Below are 12,979 nucleotides of genomic sequence, written 5' to 3'. Positions count from 1 at the left end.
CCTCCTCTCTTTCCAACCTCCTCTCTTTCCAACCGCCTCTCTTTCCAACCTCCTCTCTTTCCAACCTCCTCTCTTTCCAACCGCCTCTTTCCAACCTCCTCTCTTTCCAACCTCCTCTCTTTCCAACCTCCTCTCTTTCCAACCTCCTCTCTTTCCAACCTCCTCTCTTTCCAACCTCCTCTCTTTCCAACCTCCTCTCTTTCCAACCCCTCTCTTTCTTTCCAACCCCTCTTTCTTTCCCACCCCCTCTCTTTCCAACCCCCTCTCTTTCCAACCCCCTCTCTTTCCAACCGCCTCTTTCCAACCGCCTCTTTCCAACCGCCTCTTTCCAACCGCCTCTTTCCAACCGCCTCTTTCCAACCGCCTCTTTCCAACCGCCTCTTTCCAACCGCCTCTTTCCAACCGCCTCTTTCCAACCGCCTCTTTCCAACCGCCTCTTTCCAACCGCCTCTTTCCAACCGCCTCTTTCCAACCGCCTCTTTCCAACCGCCTCTTTCCAACCCCCTCTTTTCAACCGCCTCTTTCCAACCGCCTCTTTCCAACCGCCTCTTTCCAACCGCCTCTTTCCAACCGCCTCTTTCCAACCACCTCTTTCCAACCGCCTCTTTCCAACCGCCTCTTTCCAACCGCCTCTTTCCAACCTTCTCTCTTTCCAACTCCTCTCTTTCCAACTCCTCTCTTTCCAACCCCTCTCTTTCCAACTCCTCTCTTTCCCACCACTCTCTTTCCAACCCCCTCTCTTTCCAACCCCCTCTCTTTCCAACCCCCTCTCTTTCCAACCCCCTCTTTCCAACCCCCTCTTTCCAACCCCCTCTCTTTCCAACCCCCTCTCTTTCCAACCCCCTCTCTTTCCAACCCCCTCTCTTTCCAACCCCCTCTCTTTCCAACCCCCTCTCTTTCCAACCCCCTCTCTTTCCAACCCCCTCTCTTTCCAACCCCCTCTCTTTCCAACCCCCTCTTTCCAACCCCCTCTCTTTCCAACCCCCTCTCTTTCCAACCTCCTCTCTTTCCAACCCCCTCTTTCCAACCCCCTCTCTTTTCAACTTCCTCTCTTTTCAACTTCCTCTCTTTCCAACCTCCTCTCTTTCCAACCTCCTCTCTTTCCAACCTCCTCTCTTTCCAACCTCCTCTCTTTCCAACCTCCTCTCTTTCCAACCTCCTCTCTTTCCAACCTCCTGTCTTTCCAACCGCCTCTTTCCAACCGCCTCTTTCCAACCCCCTCTTTCCAACCCCCTCTTTCCAACCTCCTCTTTCCAACCTCCTCTTTCCAACCTCCTCTTTCCAACCTCCTCTTTCCAACATCCTCTTTCCAACCGCCTCTCTTTCCAACCTCCTCTCTTTCCAACCTCCTCTCTTTCCAACCTCCTCTCTTTCCAACCTCCTCTCTTTCCAACCCCCCTCTTTCCAACCTCCTCTCTTTCCAACCCCCTCTCTTTCCAACCCCCTCTCTTTCCAACCCTCTCTTTCCACCCTCTCTCTTTCCAACCCCCTCTCTTTCCAACCCCCTCTCTTTCCAACCACCTCTTTCCAACCCCCTCTTTCCAACCCCCTCTTTCCAACCCCCTCTTTCCAACCCCCTCTTTCCAACCCCCTCTTTCCAACCCCCTCTTTCCAACCTCCTCCTTCCAACCTCCTCCTTCCAACCTCCTCTTTCCAACGTCCTCTTTCCAACCTCCTCTTTCCAACCTCCTCTTTCCAACCTCCTCTCTTTCCAACCTCCTCTCTTTCCAACCTCCTCTCTTTCCAACCTCCTCTCTTTCCAACCTCCTCTCTTTCCAACCGCCTCTCTTTCCAACCGCCTCTTTCCAACCCCCTCTTTCCAACCCCCTCTTTCCAACCCCCTCTTTCCAACCCCCTCTTTCCAACCCCCTCTTTCCAACCCCCTCTTTCCAACCTCCTCTTTCCAACCGCCTCTTTCCAACCGCCTCTTTCCAACCGCCTCTTTCCAACCGCCTCTTTCCAACCGCCTCTTTCCAACCGCCTCTTTCCAACCACCTTTCCAACTGCCTCTTCCAACCGCCTCTTTCCAACCGCCTCTTTCCAACCGCCTCTTTCCAACCGCCTCTTTCCAACCGCCTCTTTCCAACCGCCTCTTTCCAACCGCCTCTTTCCAACCGCCTCTTTCCAACCGCCTCTTTCCAACCGCCTCTTTCCAACCGCCTCTTTCCAACCGCCTCTTTCCAACCTTCTCTCTTTCCAACTCCTCTCTTTCCAACCCCTCTCTTTCCAACTCCTCTCTTTCCAACCCCCCTCTTTCCAACCTCTCTTTCCAGCTCCTCTCTTTCCCACCACTCTCTTTCCAACCCCCTCTCTTTCCAACCCCCTCTCTTTCCAACCCCCTCTCTTTCCAACCCCCTCTTTCCAACCCCCTCTTTCCAACCCCCTCTCTTTCCAACCCCCTCTCTTTCCAACCCCCTCTTTCCAACCCCCTCTCTTTCCAACCCCCTCTCTTTCCAACCCCCTCTCTTTCCAACCCCCTCTTTCCAACCCCCTCTCTTTCCAACCCCGTCTCTTTTCAACTTCCTCTCTTTCCAACCTCCTCTCTTTCCAGCCTCCTCTTTCCAACCTCCTCTCTTTCCAACCTCCTCTTTCCAACCTCCTCTCTTTCCAACCTCCTCTCTTTCCAACCGCCTCTTTCCAACCGCCTCTCTTTCCAACCTCCTCTCTTTCCAACCTCCTCTCTTTCCAACCTCCTGTCTTTCCAACCACCTCTTTCCAACCCCCTCTTTCCAACCTCCTCTTTCCAACCTCCTCTTTCCAACCTCCTCTTTCCAACCTCCTCTTTCCAACCGCCTTTCCAACCGCCTCTTTCCAACCGCCTCTTTCCAACCTTCTCTGTTTCCAACCCCTCTTTCCAACTCCTCTCTTTCCAACCCCCCTCTTTCCAACCCCCTCTCTTTCCAACCCCCTCTCTTTCCAACCCTCTCTTTCCAACCCTCTCTCTTTCCAACCCCCTCTCTTTCCAACCCCCTCTCTTTCCAACCCCCTCTCTTTCCAACCCCCTCTCTTTCCAACCACCTCTTTCCAACCCCCTCTTTCCAACCCCCTCTTTCCAACCCCCTCTTTCCAACCGCCTCCTTCCAACCTCCTCTTTCCAACCTCCTCTTTCCAACCTCCTCTTTCCAACCGCCTCTCTTTCCAACCTCCTCTCTTTCCAACCTCCTCTCTTTCCAACCTCCTCTCTTTCCAACCTCCTCTCTTTCCAACCTCCTCTCTTTCCAACCTCCTCTCTTTCCAACCTCCTCTCTTTCCAACCGCCTCTTTCCAACCGCCTCTTTCCAACCGCCTCTTTCCAACCCCCTCTTTCCAACCCCCTCTTTCCAACCCCCTCTTTCCAACCCCCTCTTTCCAACTCCCTCTTTCCAACCGCGTCTTTCCAACCGCCTCTTTCCAACCGCCTCTTTCCAACCGCCTCTTTCCAACCGCCTCTTTCCAACCGCCTCTTTCCAACCGCCTCTTTCCAACCGCCTCTTTCCAACCGCCTCTTTCCAACCGCCTCTTTCCAACCGCCTCTTTCCAACCGCCTCTTTCCAACCGCCTCTTTCCAACCGCCTCTTTCCAACCGCCTCTTTCCAACCGCCTCTTTCCAACCTTCTCTCTTTCCAACCCCTCTCTTTCCAACCCCTCTTTCCAACCGCCTCTCTTTCCAGCCCCTCTCTTTCCCACCACTCTCTTTCCAACCCCCTCTCTTTCCAACCCCCTCTCTTTCCAACCCTCTCTCTTTCCAACCCCCTCTCTTTCCAACCTCCTCTCTTTCCAACCTCCTCTCTTCCCAACCTCCTCTCTTTCCAACCTCCTCTCTTTCCAACCCCCTCTCTTTCCAACCTCCTCTCTTTCCAACCTCCTCTCTTTCCAACCTCCTCTCTTTCCAACCCCCTCTTTCCAACCCCCTCTCTTTCCAACCTTTTCTCTTTCCAACCTCCTCTCTTTCCAACCCCCTCTCTTTCCAACCCCCTCTCTTTCCAACCCGCTCTCTTTCCAACCCGCTCTCTTTCCAACCCCTCTCTTTCCAACCTCCTCTCTTTCCAACCTCCTCTCTTTCCAACCCCCTCTCTTTCCAACACCCTCTTTCCAACCGCCTCTTTCCAACCTCCTCTTTCCAACCTCCTCTTTCCAACCTCCTCTCTTTCTAACCTCCTCTTTCCAACCTCATCTCTTTCCAACCTCCTCTCTTTCCAACCTCCTCTCTTTCCAACCTCCTCTCTTTCCAACCTCCTCTCTTTCCAACCTCCTCTCTTTCCAAACCCCCTCTTTACAACACCCTCTCTTTCCAACCTCCTCTCTTTCCAACCTCCCCTCTTTCCAACCTCCCCTCTTTCCAACCTCCCCTCTTTCCAACCTCTGCTCTTTCCAACCGCCTCTTTCCAACCTCCTCTTTCCAACTGCTCTCTTTCCAACCGCCTCTTTCCAACCCCCTCTTTCCAACCCCCTCTTTCCAACCTCCTCTTTCCAACCTCCTCTCTTTCCAACCCCTCTCTTTCCAACCTCCTCTCTTTCCAACCTCCTCTTTCCAACCACCTCTCTTTCCAAACCCCCCTCTTTCCAACCTCCTCTCTTTCCAACCTCCTCTTTCCAACCACCTCTCTTTCCAAACCCCCCTCTCTTTCCAACCCCCTCTCTTTCCAACCGCCTCTCTTTCCAACCTCCTCTCTTTCCAACCTCCTCTCTTTCCAACCTCCCCTCTTTCCAACCTCCCCTCTTTCCAACCCCCCTCTTTCCAACCACCTCTTTCCAACCTCCTCTCTTTCCAACCACCTCTTTCCAACCGCCTCTTTCCAACCTCCTCTTTCCAACTGCTCTCTTTCCAACCGCCTCTTTCCAACCCCCTCTTTCCAACCCCCTCTTTCCAACCCCCTCTTTCCAACCTCCTCTTTCCAACCTCCTCTCTTTCCAACCCCTCTCTTTCCAACCTCCTCTCTTTCCAACCTCCTCTTTCCAACCACCTCTCTTTCCAAACCCCCCTCTCTTTCCAACCCCCTCTCTTTCCAACCCCCTCTCTTTCCAACCTCCTCTCTTTCCAACCACCTCTCTTTCCAACCACCTCTCTTTCCAAACCCCCCTCTCTTTCCAATCCCCCCTCTCTTTCCAACCTCCTCTCTTTCCAACCTCCTCTCTTTCCAACTGCCTCTTTCCAACCCCCTCTCTTTCCAACCTCCCCTCTTTCCAACCTCCCCTCTTTCCAACCCCCCTCTTTCCAACCACCTCTTTCCAACCACCTCTTTCCAACCACCTCTTTCCAACCTCCTCTCTTTCCAACCACCTCTCTTTCCAACCTCCTCTCTTTCCAACCTCCTCTCTTTCCAACCACCTCTCTTTCCAACCTCCTCTCTTTCCAACCTCCTCTCTTTCCAACCACCTCTCTTTCCAACCTCCTCTCTTTCCAACCTCCTCTCTTTCCAACCTCCTCTCTTTCCAACCTCCTCTCTTTCCAACCTCCTCTCTTTCCAACCTCCTCTCTTTCCAACCTCCTCCTCTTTCCAACCTCCTCCTCTTTCCAACCTCCGCCTCTTTCCAACCTCCCCCTCTTTCCAACCTCCTCCTCTTTACAACCTCCTCCTCTTTCCAACCGCTTCCTCTTTCCAACCTCTTTCCAACCTCCTCTTTCCAATCCTCCTCTCTTTCCAACCGCCTCTTTCCAACCGCCTCTCTTTCTTTCCAACCCCCTCTCTTTCTTTCAAACCCCCTCTCTTTCTTTCCAACCCCCTCTCTTTCTTTCCAACCCCCTCTCTTTCTTTCCAACCCCCTGTCTTTCTTTCCAATCCCCTTTCTTTCTTTCCAACCCCCTCTCTTTCTTTCCAACCCCCTCTCTTTCTTTCCAACCCCCTCTCTTTCTTTCCAACCCCCTCTCTTTCTTTCCAACCCCCTCTCTTTCTTTCCAATCCCCTTTCTTTCTTTCCAACCCCCTCTCTTTCTTTCCAACCTCCTCTCTTTCTTTCCAATCCCCTTTCTTTCTTTCCAACCCCCTCTCTTTCTTTCCAACCCCCTCTCTTTCTTTCCAACCCCCTCTCTTTCTTTCCAACCCCCTCTCTTTCTTTCCAACCCCCTCTCTTTCTTTCCAACCCCCTCTCTTTCTTTCCAACCCCCTCTCTTTCTTTCCAACCCCTCTCTTTCTTTCCAACCCCCTCTCTTTCTTTCCAACCCCCTCTCTTTCTTTCCAGCCCCCTCTCTTTCTTTCCAACGCCCTCTCTTTCTTTCCAGCCCCCTCTCTTTCCTCCTCTCCTCCACATGTACACCTTATCCTTACTCCTACCTTTTCCCAGCCATTTAAAATAATAATTTGGTGCATCAAGCCAATGCAATGGTTGCCAACCTATGGTTTTCTTTGGCCATGCTCTTTCCATCCCTGGTAAGATGCTGAGCATCCCACAAGGAAGCGGCGTGTACCATTTTTCAAGTCTTGGGTATAACTCGCCCAAGGTTCGAATCATCGACCTCCCAGACTTGTTCTTCATGAAGTGCATCTCCTTTCCCAACTTTCGTTTTCTTTATCAATGTAACTTTTTCCCCCCAATTTACCCTTTTTGTAAATAAATGAGCGTGTACCCCCTTGGCCCTTTCCCCTTGAGACAAATTGAATGCCATAGTTTAATGTGGTACCCTTGACGGTATAGCCAGCGGAAGCCTTTCCTACCCTTTGACCACCTTTTTATTTAATGTGGTATATCCTTTGGAATTTTATATTTCCACCCCAGGTGATACCCCACTCATTGATGTTGAGACCCCTGGTGCGATCGACCCAATGAAGACCTGCGTCGATGTGGATCTGAATATCCAGACATCGGTTTCCACCGCTCGTGTTTGGTGAAAGTAAAATCGAGATCCCACGCACGTGACGGAACATGTGGGTCTTGAAGTCTTTCCGAGTCCCACGCGTGACTTCGAGGTGTTTTTCCACGGCGCCGGTACGCTCTCACGATTCTCTCCTCGCCCATCACCGACACCCTCAACAGGCGCAGTCTGGTGTCTCGGTGACGTCACTGTGGAAGCGGTATGTCGCTCAGCACGGGTCTCCAATCTGGAAGACTGCCACTTATGGATCATCGACACCTCATTGGTCATTATACAAAAGCTGTAGATGCCTTGGAGTTGGAAGTGGTACAAGGGGAGACGAATATGACTGCATAGATGAGAAAGATCTAGATAATGATGAGAAAGATGATGAGCTGGAAGAGTTACTTTCGTCTTATCGAACTTTGATCCCTCTTGGGGGGCATCGGGTCGTGATCGTCCAACCAGCGCTGCGAGGACCCGGAGGCTATCCAGCATCTAAGTGTAAGGGATTCCTTTTTGCATGGACATTTATTCTGCAGTTGCAGGAACGTAATCCTTGCTTCAGTGTATGCTTACCTGTCTGTCTTTGATCCTTCTCCCACACCTAGTGGAGCTCCTGTTGCAGGAGGCTGTGGCTTTGGCACAGACTCTGCCAGAATGGCATGTCTTGCACTGTTTGGCATTTCCAACCCGTATTCCCTCTTCAAAACGCATCTTCAGCCCTGGAAACCTCAAATTGCTAACGGGTAAGGAAAAACGTCACTTCCTTATAAATTGGGTCAAGCAGAACGCAAGAACGGTGTGCAGCTGGATAAGCAATGGTCGATTTATTTATTTGTTTATTTATTTATTTATTTGTGTATACAAGATCGAGGCTCGTGAAAGAGCTAACAATCACACAAAAAATCAAACAGACACATAAAACATATAATAAGGGGAGCGGTAGACAATATGGGGAGAGAGAGGAGGAAGGACACAAACACGACATTTGAGAGCACGGACATCGGGACATCTGTGGGAGGGAGAGGGCTTGTGGGGAGGAGGCACTGGAAAGGGGGGGGGGGGGGGGAGTATAAAACATATGGACACTGCTAGAACTTCCAGGAAAGAAGTCGGTATTTCAAAAAAGTGGATCTGGGGTGAAATTAGCGGGGGTAGAAAAGATCAAGGTTTTGGATGGGGGAAGATAAGAGATGGTGGTGAACAGCTGTTTTAAAGACCTGGAGGGAGGAGTGGGATTGAAGTGAGTGAGTGAGGGAGTTTGTTCCAGAGTCGGGAGAAAAGAGGAATGAAAGAGTGAAGGTGAGCAGAGAGTCTTGATATTGGCAGTTTGACCAGAAGAGGGTTGCAGGAAGATCTTGCGCGACCTGTAGGAATATTTGGGAGACAGAGCACAGAGAGAGCTGGGGGAGCAAGGCCGGAGAGGAGTCGGAAGAAGATAAAGTCCACCAACCTGCCTGCGGTGAGTGAGTGAAAGGCCCTCGGAGTTAGCTTCATCGCGGGAGATTGTGAATTAAACCACAGAATGTTGATCAATGGATGGTAACCGCCATGAGAAGCGAAGAGGAGCTGGCGTTTTGGCCCGTAACACTTCATCGGAGCAAGAGTATAGCAAAATACCTCTTTTGCTCTGATGAAGTGTCAATGCCCGAAACACCATCTTCGCCTTACTTCCCAAAGCGGTTATAATACGACGATCAATTGGCGTAATACATTGATTCCAAATCATTCTACCTGTCCAGCAACTCTGACCCGACACTAGGCTTCATCAGCCAGACTAGTTCTTTATTCTAATGTTGGGTTATTTTTGAGGACCCCTCCCTCCCCTTCTTTTTATTACTTGTGAAAATCGAAGATTTTTCAAGTATATTGGTTTGTCTTGTGCGTTATTCTGTCTGTCTGTTTGTCTGTATGTCAGTCGCCTAAAGGTCAATTTTCAACCAAACTTCACCAAATAGTAGAGTTGATCATAAGCAAGAAGTCTATTGTTTTTGGGGTCAAAAGGTCAATAGATCAACATAGGCCAAAGATTTGACAACTTAGTCAGATTTCTAAAATCCTCAATTTCTATCCAATTAACTTAAAGTTTGAAGAGGATTTGTATATCTGGTCACTGAATTCAATCCCCTACTATTGTTGAGTTCAACATAGGCCAAAAGGTCAACATAGGCCTGATTTCTAAAATCCTCAATTTTCATCTAATTGACTTGAAATTTGAAGATGATTTGCATACCAGGTCACTGAATTCAACCACCAATTATTTTTGAGGTCATCATCGGCCAACAACTTATTTTAGGGATTTAGCGAGTATCGTGCTATGCACGACATATTTCTTGTTTATTTATTTATCTTCCAGATCAAATCAAATCTCTACGAGCAGTTACAGCGGTGTTCTTAAATGTGGAGCGCTTGAGTCCTCTGCAGGAGGTTTGTTTTTACTTTTCACTTTTCACTTTACATGTACAATAATAGTGCTAGTGCAGCAGATAAACACAAAAATTGTGCATTTTATGAGAAAAGCATGAAATTTTTAACATAGTTAGTGCATACCATAAGGTTTATTTTCAGATGTGGAGGGAAGTCAGATTTGACCTCTGAGAACCGTGAGAGGTCAAATCCAAAATGGCCGCCAGTCCACCGAGTCTAATGTTCAAACGCGCTTAATTTTGGAACCAATTAGTGTAGAAAAACATTATAGGTGTCATTTCCAACTAAATTGGGGATGCCCAGAGGTGAATGATGCTTTCATTGAACTCCTAGGCATGCCAAGTGAGGTCAGTGAAGGCTCAATGTTACTGCTAGAGCGATTTGTGGTGCTGATGTACGATAGAACCAGTGAGAGCACGGAAGTGAATGATGCCAGGAAACAGCTCTTCACACAGAAGTGTAGAACTCTAGAGAACATTCCTCCAACCCAGGCAACACTCAAGCAGCACATCAAGCGCACTTGCTACCAGGCCAACTGTTGTAACCAGGCATTGGTCATGGATCCAGAGATGCCAGACCCACCTGATTGGGGCTGGACAAAGGACACAACTGGGTGGCAGCCTCTTTGGACCACTCTTCCTGAAGCATCAAAATCGTGCCATGAATTGATCGACTGTGGCTGCAAGAAAGGGTGCACTGGATGCTGCAAGTGTGCCAAAGCTGCATTCAAGTGCACTGCACTGTGCTTCTGTTCTGGAGACTGTTAGATTGAGATCATTACCAATTTTCATCATTGCACTTGATTTAATGTAAGCTTTGGTGGACATACTTGGTTAACTACAGTTATTTTTTCAGAGGTTATTGCATCATTCCTTGCAGTGTAAACACTTTTTTTTCATCATTTCTGGTCTTTGGGTGTTCTGTACCTATCCCTGTACCTGAAAAAATAAAGTTTTAAAAGTTCAAATGAACTTTTTCCAATAGCAGTTCCAACTGCAGTATCATAAAAAGAGATATTTAACGTAATTTGACCTTGACCGTGACCTAAATGCATGTCCTTGAGTTCTGACGATCTCAAAAGTATCACCAAATGAATGGGCATCCCCAATTTAGTTGGAAATGACACCTATAAGCGCGTTTGAACATTAGACCCGGTGGACTGGTGGCCATTTTGGATTTGACCTCTCACGGTACTCAGAGGTCAAATCTGACTTCCCTCCACATCTGAAAATAAACCTTATGGTATATACTAACTGTGCTAGAAATTTCATGCTTTTCTCAAAAAATGCACAATTTGTTAAAATATGAGAGCTTATCCGCTGTACTATGCCCCAGTCAGGTCTTTAGTGGGACATGGTCTCACACAGAACCAAGTACGTACAACGCAACACCGGGTACTTCTGCTCGTATTTTATATTAGCAAAGGTAGCCTGTTGTTGCCTTCATACCACCACTTCCCCTTACCTTCTCTCTTCCCATCCGCACACGTACATTCTCTTGAAAAATATTTATTTACCCCCTTTAACTGGCACAGGAGACTCAACTGCATACGTAATACCTCGTCGTTTACGTCACCTTGCCATGTTGCTCACAGCACTGCAGTGTTGTTAAAGGACGTGTGTGAATACCGTGGGGACGCACACAGGTTTCTCTCAAAATACCACCCGTCACTTCGCTGAATATGGAGAAGGAGGGATTTTTTTTTTTTGTTTTTTTTGTATTCAAGATCGATGCTCATGAAAGAGCTAACATTAATCACACAAAAAGTCAACCGACACATAAAACAAAATAAGGGGAGCGGAACACAATATGGGGAGAGAGGGGGAAGGACAAAAACACAACATTTGAGAGCAAGACACCGAGAGAAATGTGGGAGGGGGAGGGCTTGGGGGGAGGTGGTAGAGGTTTCAAACATATCAACACTGCAAGGACTTCCAGGAAAGAAGTTGGAATTTCAAAAAAAAAGTGTATCTGGGGTGAAAATTAGCGGGGGTAGAAAAGATCAAGGTTTTGGATGGGGGAAGATAAGAGATGGTGGTGAACAGCTGTTTTAAAGACCTGGAGGGAGGAGTGAGATTGAAGGGAGTGGGGGAGTTTGTTCCAGAGGCAGGAGAAAAGGGGAATGAAAGAGTGAAGGTGAGCAGAGAGCCTAGATTTTGGCAGTTTAACCATAAGAGGGTTGCTGGCAGATCTTGTGCGACCTCTAGGAATATGAGGGGGACAGAGCACAGAGAGAGCTGGGGGAGCAAGGCCAGAGAGGAGTCGGTAGAAGACAGAAAGACCACCAACCTGCCTGCGGTGAGTGAGTGAAAGGCCCTCGGAGTTAGCTTCATCGCAGGAGATTACAATGATTCTGAAACCTTTAGTTTTAACAGCGTGAAGCCGAGCTAGGTGTGATGCAGGAGCACCGGCCCAGAGGGGAGAACAGTATTCCATTTAGCTGCGGATGAAAGCCTTGTATGTGGTGAGGAGCTCAGGTGTGCCAAGGAAGGACTTCGCACGACGGAGGATGCCCAGCCGGTGACTGGCTTTGAAGGCCAGCTTGGAAATGTGGTTTTCCCAAGAAAGATCATGGCAGATAGTGAGACCCAAAAGCTTGAGCGACAGAACTTCTTGGAGAGGATTGTTGAGAAAGTATATGGGAGGGTTTTCCAGTCGGTCTTTTCGGAGAGACGTAGTAAGAGTGTGAGATTTTCAGGATTGAAAGACATGTTCCACTTGTTTGACGAGTCTGTGATTTTGTCCAGGTCTGCCGAGAGTGAGGAGACTGCTGATCTGAGGTATGGAGTGGCATAGGGTGGAGTCATCAGCAAAGCGATAGAGAGGATTTTCCAGAGAGTCAGAGAGATCATTGATGAAGACCAGAAATAGCACAGGACCCAGAACACTACCTTGGGGAACTCCAGCCAGAACAGGAAGGGGAGATGAGAGAAATCCATTCAGGGCCACACATTGCCTACGACCAGAGAGGAAGTCCGCAAGCCATGAGTGGAGATTTCCATGGATATCATAGGAGGAGAGTTTGGTGAGCAGAGCTGTGTGCCAGACCTTATCGAAGGCACGTGATATGTCAAGGGAGACAGCTCTGATTTCCTGTTTGGCATTGAGGACCTCCAGTAGTAAGGGCATTTTATGAGATATTTCACAAATCTGTTAACTAAATTGTTACCAAAAAATTTCTTCACCAATATGTTTGTAAAGGTGTGTAATAACATGTGTTAAAATGTTGAAGTTCAACTCCCGTGGGAAACCCAGAAAAAAAGCTGTTGAATTCGGGTACCGAAAAATTATTTTCGAGAATTTTTTTTTTTTTAAATCGGCCCTTAAGTAACTTATGAGGGGTCAAATAAGGGTTTTTCATGATTCTGAGTTGATTGTTAACATTTATATTTTCACTTTTACATTTACACACAAAGTAGCTTTTATTTCACATACATATATAATACTCAAGAGTTATTTCTCATTCACAATGTCAGAAGTTTCAACAGTCATTGTCTATGTCTTCTTCAGACTCAACAACATCATGACTGCAGTTTCTGCATGTAATGCCATTACAGACTCCACAGGCCGAGATGCACGTGACCCCATTCTTCTTGCAGCTGCACCGCCGGTTGCTGCAATCTCCATGACAATTACAGCTCGTGAACTGCAATAGCTCCTCAGGAGCCGTGGGGTCCAGTGTTGGAACTGGCTCATACCCATGCACACCTATTGTCCATCCATAGTCACTGGGGTTTAGAGACATGCTCTGTAGAAGGATCCAGTCCCGGGTCTGCAGGTA

General features: G+C 48.5%; 1 protein-coding gene across 2 annotated transcripts in view; it reads left to right on the top strand.

The window, feature by feature from the left end:
- The window catches only part of LOC137427700 (putative GTP-binding protein 6), a 34,275-nt gene that overhangs the window by 3,443 nt on the left and 17,853 nt on the right, over nucleotides 1-12,979 (top strand). The window contains exons 2-4 of one of the 2 annotated variants that reach the window (XM_068117375.2): nucleotides 6,693-7,272; nucleotides 7,380-7,517; nucleotides 9,128-9,198. In XM_068117375.2, coding sequence (XP_067973476.2) covers nucleotides 6,840-7,272; nucleotides 7,380-7,517; nucleotides 9,128-9,198 — 642 coding nt within the window. In that variant the 5' untranslated portion in view covers nucleotides 6,693-6,839. Of the gene's footprint in view, nucleotides 1-6,692; nucleotides 7,273-7,379; nucleotides 7,518-9,127; nucleotides 9,199-12,979 lie in introns of those variants that run through there. The other variant, XM_068117376.2, reaches the window with a different exon arrangement.

This window comes from Myxine glutinosa, chromosome 5 (assembly GCF_964187855.1).
Source record: "Myxine glutinosa chromosome 5, kmMyxGlut1.1, whole genome shotgun sequence".
Lineage (NCBI taxonomy): Eukaryota > Metazoa > Chordata > Myxini > Myxiniformes > Myxinidae > Myxine > Myxine glutinosa.
Note: the sequence above shows the minus strand (reverse complement) of the source record. Positions and strands in the feature narration are given on the sequence as shown.